The sequence below is a fragment of the Coffea arabica genome, chromosome 5c (genome assembly GCF_036785885.1).
Source record: "Coffea arabica cultivar ET-39 chromosome 5c, Coffea Arabica ET-39 HiFi, whole genome shotgun sequence".
NCBI lineage: Eukaryota > Viridiplantae > Streptophyta > Magnoliopsida > Gentianales > Rubiaceae > Coffea > Coffea arabica.
In genome coordinates, this window is record NC_092319.1 from 39,291,343 (window position 1) to 39,297,496 (window position 6,154).

At 34.9% G+C, this 6,154-nt stretch overlaps 1 protein-coding gene across 1 annotated transcript; it reads left to right on the plus strand.

The window, feature by feature from the left end:
* The first annotated feature begins 1,635 nt into the window (after nucleotides 1-1,635).
* Nucleotides 1,636-4,189, plus strand: LOC140007334 (uncharacterized). Its single transcript, XM_072050066.1, has 6 exons — nucleotides 1,636-2,229; nucleotides 2,458-2,509; nucleotides 3,089-3,340; nucleotides 3,620-3,688; nucleotides 3,778-3,812; nucleotides 4,139-4,189. Exons 1-6 carry the CDS (start codon nucleotides 1,636-1,638, stop codon nucleotides 4,187-4,189), a joined length of 1,053 nt encoding a protein of 350 aa, XP_071906167.1.
* The last annotated feature ends 1,965 nt before the right edge of the window (nucleotides 4,190-6,154 follow it).

The following is a 6,154-nucleotide window of genomic DNA, read 5'->3' on the forward strand; positions in this document are numbered from 1 at the left end:
TAATTATAGGGATTGTAATAGCAACTTTGACACGATGAAGGAAAAAAAACCTCTGAAAATTGAGAGAAGAGCTAAGGGTTTCATAAGGATCAAACTTTAAGAAAATGTGATTGAGATTGATAAATAGATCCGTGTCTTCATTGATGAAATGTGTCGATGGCGGCAAGGATGGTGAAAAGGAAGCAGATGCAACAACACTATCTATAAGCTTTAATCAGATCTTACTTAACTTAACATTTTATGCTATACTTGTTTGACGTTTGTACTAGACATGTTAGTGTAACCTTTTCATCAGATTGTGGGGCTAATATGTTTGTACTTTGTCCTTGTCTATGGGGCTGAATTAGTTGAACATTTTTTTCTCTCTTTAATGACAATGTTAAGCATGTGGGCGATTAATTAGTAGAATAAGTTCATTGTGGGGTTGATATGTTTGTAAAATATCTTCTGTGTGGGTCATAGGCGAATCTAGGGATGGTGAAATATGCTATATTTAAATATAATTTTTTTAATTGTGATGTGATCCCTGTAGTTCTAAAATATAGTGTGCTGTTGTTTTTATGTTCTGAAAAACGAGACAAAATAGTAGGAAAGGTTGTGATTGTTATTAATTAAGTCTCTTTTGTAATTTAAAAAAATGCAGGACAAGGGTTGATTTTTTAATTTTGAAAATCTAGCATGGGAGTATATATGTTAAAGAACCCATAAAGCAATATGTGGGGGGTAACATGGAAAGTTTTGAAGGTGTCATTACCATGAGAATGAATAGAGCAATTGTAGGTGACTTTTGCTATTATCTTGGATATCCTGCAAATATAACAATGATGTATGGAATTCCAACTGAAGGTGGTGCACTTGTGTTGAGAAAAATAGATTCTAATGATGCAGCAACTAACATGGATTGTAAAGGCAAGCAAAATGAAGAAGTAGAAGTTTATATTGTTTTTGAGTTTCACATTAGATTGATGGATGGTAAACGTGAGAGTGCAGCTGCATCAAACAGTTGTAATGCTATAGAAATAGAAGAATATGATGACTTCTTTGTAGACATAACATTTGAGGATGTTGATCTTGCTGACATAGAGGAAATTCCTATTCATGTGAAGAAAGCTTGAGAAGGAGAAACAGGAAACTTGTAAGGCTGCTGAAGTAGAAGAAGGTGATTCGGATGAGGCTAATGATGCTACAAACTCAGACTCATTGGAGGGTAAAAAGTTCCATGATAGTGTCTATGATTTCTCTGAAGATGATGATGATGTCATTTTTTGAACTTCTGTTGTGGCTCCATATCAGGAGTTGAGTGCTGCAATGGATAAATTGTCAACAAAAAATTCTTTTCAAAGTAGAAACACTAAGCCAAAGAAAGAAGCAAGACAGGAAGCAACAGCCAAGAAAGAAAAAACTAGAGTCAAGTCAACTTCTACAACACACCCATACATTGATGAAGGAGATTAGATTCCAACTCATGAGGAATCTGATTCGATGGTGTCAGATGAGCTATATAGTGTGACTGATTTCTCCGATGAAGATAGCACAAGAAAGAAGCCCAAACTGGTCAGATTCCGACCAGGAATGGACGTGAAGGATCCAAAATTTCATGTTGGTTAACAATTTGATGATAAGCAGCTATTCAAGATGGCAGTTGATAATTATGCAGTTAAGTGGGGGAAGGATATAAAGTGGGTGAAACATGATAAGCATAGAATGAGGGTGAAATGCAAAGCTGATCATTGTAAATGGATATTGTTTGCTTCTAAAATTGATGAAGGTGATGATTCCATTGCAATCAAGACAATAGGTCCAACATACATATGTGGCAGGACCTTTTACCACAAGAGAACTACCTCAAGTTTCTTAGCAAGAAAATATATGGATTTTCTAAGGATGAATAAGAGAATAACAGTTGCAGAGTTCAAGAATAAGGTACATGCAGAGTTGAATGTAAACATTACTAAATCTCAAGTTTATAAAACATTCATGAAGGCAAAAATTTTGATCCATGGGAGCTATAAAGATCAGTACAACATATTGTGGGATTATTGTGGTGAACAAATGAAGGCAAATCCTGATTCTATAGTGTACATGGAGACTACATTAAATAAAGATTCCGAAAAACAAAGATTTCAGAGACTTTACATTTGCTTCGAGGCACTGAAGAGAGGATTTAAATCTGGTTGTAGGAAGATAATTGGAGTTGATGGTTGCCACTTGAGAGGTCCATATCCGACTGTGTTTATCCAGTTGCATACGCAGTAGTTAAAGCAGAAAATAATAGATCGTGGAAGTGGTTTATTGAATTCTTGAAATATGACCTATCAATTAATGATCAAAGAAATTGGAGATTCATAAGTGATAAACAGAAGGTGAATAAAATTAGATTACATTATTTGTATATGTTTATTACAAATATATGAATGCTTACTGATTGTTTTGAACCTACATTTGTCTTTTTTGCAGGGTTTAGGATCTGCAATTCAGAAAGTCATTCCTGATGTTGAGCACAGACAGTGTGTAAGGCACTTGCACAACAACTTCAAAAAATATCATCCGGGTGAAGCATTGAAGGAAATATTTTGGACATGTGCAAGGTCATCGTACATGAGAAAGTTTGAAAATTAGATTGAGTGTTTAAGGGATTATGATGTAGCTGCTTGGAAGTGGTTAAATGACAACAGCTCTTCCTATCACTGGCCAAGATCACACTTTCGAGTAGCTGCCAAATGTGACATTCTCCTTAATAATTTATGTGAAAGCTTTAATTCGGTCATAATGGATGCAAGGGAAAAGCCAATCCTTAGAATACTTGAGACAATCAGAATCTATCTAATGGAAAGGTTTCGTACAAAAAGGGAGTGGATGAAGAAGATGAGTGATAAGATCTGCCCAAAAATTCAAAAGAAACTAGAGAAGGCAAAAACAGAAGCAGCTGCAAACATTGAGAGATAGTCTGAATAAGATAAATTTGAGGTTACACACATGTATGGAGGCAAACATGCGGTGGACTTAAAGTAGCAAACCTGTAGCTGCAGGAGATGGGAGTTCACTGGATTGCCATGCTGCCATGCGATTTGTTGTATTTCTTTAACAGGTCAAGAGTCAGAAAGTCTTGTTCATCATTACTACTCACAAGACAGTTACTTGAAGGCTTATGAGCCAGCAATTGTTTCTTTGAGTGGGCCAAATGTTTGGGTGCAATCGGATAAGGATCCTATCTTATCACCCTTGAAGTTGAAGTTACCTGGTCGGCCAAAGAAAGTAAGAAGAAGGGAACCAGAAGAGCCTAGGCCTAATTCGAATGGGGCTACCAAACTTTCCAAATCTGGCCTTATTAGAATGACATGTAAAAAATGCAATCAAAAAAGGAATATAGTGAGAAAATGTCCACTGCTGGCACCTTCTAATGAGTTTGGTACATCTAGCAATAAGAGGCCACCACCGTCCAACTCCAACAAGTGTAGCAAATGCAAGGCACTTGGTCATAATAAAAGAACTTGTCCACAAAATCTCGGGACAAGGGAGGATACTACATGTGAATTACCCCCAAAACTTGGTAATTTGACCTATCCCTCCATTGGTTTTACGGTGTAATACTTAACTAATGGTGCTTTGATGTGTACAGATCAAGTGTTCGATAAGGAGCTGACTAAAGTACCTCCAGAATCTTGCTCAATGCCAGATGTTCCAACTGGTCAGCACTAGGATTTTTCCATGTATTTGTAGTTCATAATAATTTTATTCTTGTACTTGTTAACTATTTTAACTTTATTTGATGGTCAGGTGATAAAGCGCAGGCTGCTATTGATGAACAAGAGGTTATTGATTTATAGCCATCAGCTCAAGAAGAACTACCTGAAGTGCAAAAGATATTCACCAAGTGTTCCATCTATCATGACTTAGGACATAACCGGCAAACATGTGGAACCTGGCAAGCTCAAGCATGGAGAAAAATAAAGGCTGCTATGACTGTTTTTGGTCCATTCCCTCCATCAAAGGGAAAAATGACTAAGAAAAAGGAGACAGTAAGTTGAAGTAATTTATAAAGTTAACAGCATGTCTTGCACATTTGCTAGACATTGATTTTGACATGACTTAAAAAGAGACTGTTTATGACTTTTGATATGTGATTTTATTTGTGCAGGCACATAGGTTGCGGGATGAAGAAGATGATATTGTCACCCGGTCAACTTAATTGAACTTGGGAATAAAAAGCTTCTATTTTGTGGGATATGCTCTGTTTTGTACATTAAGAGCTTCGATTTTGTCATAAAGCACTAATTGGATTAACACTAGGAATTTGATGTATTTTGGTCAATATACATGTGTCAACTTCTAATGATTTGATGTGACTGTATTTTGTCTAAAGCGAATTCAATACTTTTGTAAAATTCAGCTAGTTATATTGGCAATGTCACACCTATGACTATGAACTTTTATTGGCACTCTTCCTGTATAATTTACTTTGACTTTCTTCTTGTTGTTTAGCATTTTATATGATATATTTGGAAATTGTGTGAGTAGGGATTGTCAAAATTTAAGATGAAATTCTGTCAAATTTTTTATACAATTGTGTGAGTAAGGATTGTCAAAATTTAAGACGAAACTCTGTTAAATTTTTTATACAACTTGAGGTGAATCTATAGTAAAATTTTAACAAAGACGTCTTTCAAGGTAATGTGCCCAACAACTGACAAAATCTCTCAATCATTTTACAACGATGTTGTTTGAGATAATGTGCTCAGCAACTTTGACAAAATCTCTCAATTATTTTACAAAAACATCATTTGAAACAATGTTCCATTTTAGTACATAAACATGTTCCATACACCAATGTCTACATTCCAACATTATAGCATTCAAATTACATGAAGCAATTACTCAACTGCTAACTTCATACAGCAGGATCTAATGTAGCATTTTTAAGTTGGCATTCCTTTCATTGCCACTGGTAATAGTACATCAATAACCATAATACATATGCAAACCACGACCAGCATTAGCCACTTTCTTGCTGCTTTCAGTTTCCTAATTTCACTTTTGAGTGCCTTGTTCTATTCTACAAGCTTACACATTTCAATTTTCATGAAATTATTTTCTTCCTTATCTGTCCTCAAATTCTTCAAAATTCTCGCCATCATATTTTTTGTCATTTGTTGCATAGGTAGATCATACCACAAAAAATCATTGCAGGCTTTTGGGGTCTACAATGACCATTAATTCCAGCTATTAGCTGTAGTAAATTATATAATACATCAAAATATACAAGAAATATGTCGTGATTAATTGTAAAAATTACCCCATAATTTATGCAACCATGAAATCTTTTGCCTGGGTTCGCCAATGTCCATGAAGTTACAATTCTACATTTTTCACGGCAATGACAAATTACTGTCTCATCGCCATGGTAGAATTCTACCCTCTCTCCCTTTACCCCTGTTGATTGCCCACTTGCTCGGCTATCCAGATTTGAGTGTTGGCTGCTATATCAACTTGAGGCGGAGTTGTCGAAGTTTTTACTTGATTGCATTTCACTTGCAAATATCCAAGTTCGACGACTTGCCCTAATTTCTATGAGCTCCTCTCTCAATTTTCAAAAGTTTCTTTTCCTTCATCGTGTCAAAGTTGTTATTATAATCCCTATAATTAGACAATTAAACCTGTTATTCCAATTATACCCTTGATTCGCCGTGAAAAATACATAAAATGCGATGGCGCCGCCCAATAAGTCCTACATTGAACTCGATAAAATTGTTTGAGGACTAAATTGGTGAACAAAAATTGTAAATGATGAAATTGGTTTAAGTGAAAAAGTTTAGGAATCAAATTAGAGATTTTCCCAAAAAAATTTTCACACACATAAACACATTTCCATATAGATAGACATATTTTCACACACTAAATCACTCACAGATACAAACACACACTCACTTTTTAAACTAGTCTACTAGAACTGAGAATGGAAATGACGTACTAGTACAACAAGAAGTGGGAAATGCACACATATGATATGGTGTCTGCAAACTTGCTCGGATTGTTATTATTTCCCAAAATTTTTTATGTTTTATTGAACGCATTTTTTAATTATTTTGTTATTATCTATATATTAAATCATTACAGTATATTTTTTATAAAATTTTTAAAAAATAACAATCCAAAT

Coding starts and splice junctions, on each gene's coding strand:
- LOC140007334 (XM_072050066.1), top strand. CDS start 1,636: ATGGCAGTTGATAATTATGCAGTTAAGTGGGGGAAGGATATAAAGTGG. Junction 3,341..3,619: donor TGGCCTTATTAGAATGACAT/GTAAAAAATGCA, acceptor TGATGTGTACAG/ATCAAGTGTTCGATAAGGAG. Junction 3,689..3,777: donor AATGCCAGATGTTCCAACTG/GTCAGCACTAGG, acceptor TTTGATGGTCAG/GTGATAAAGCGCAGGCTGCT.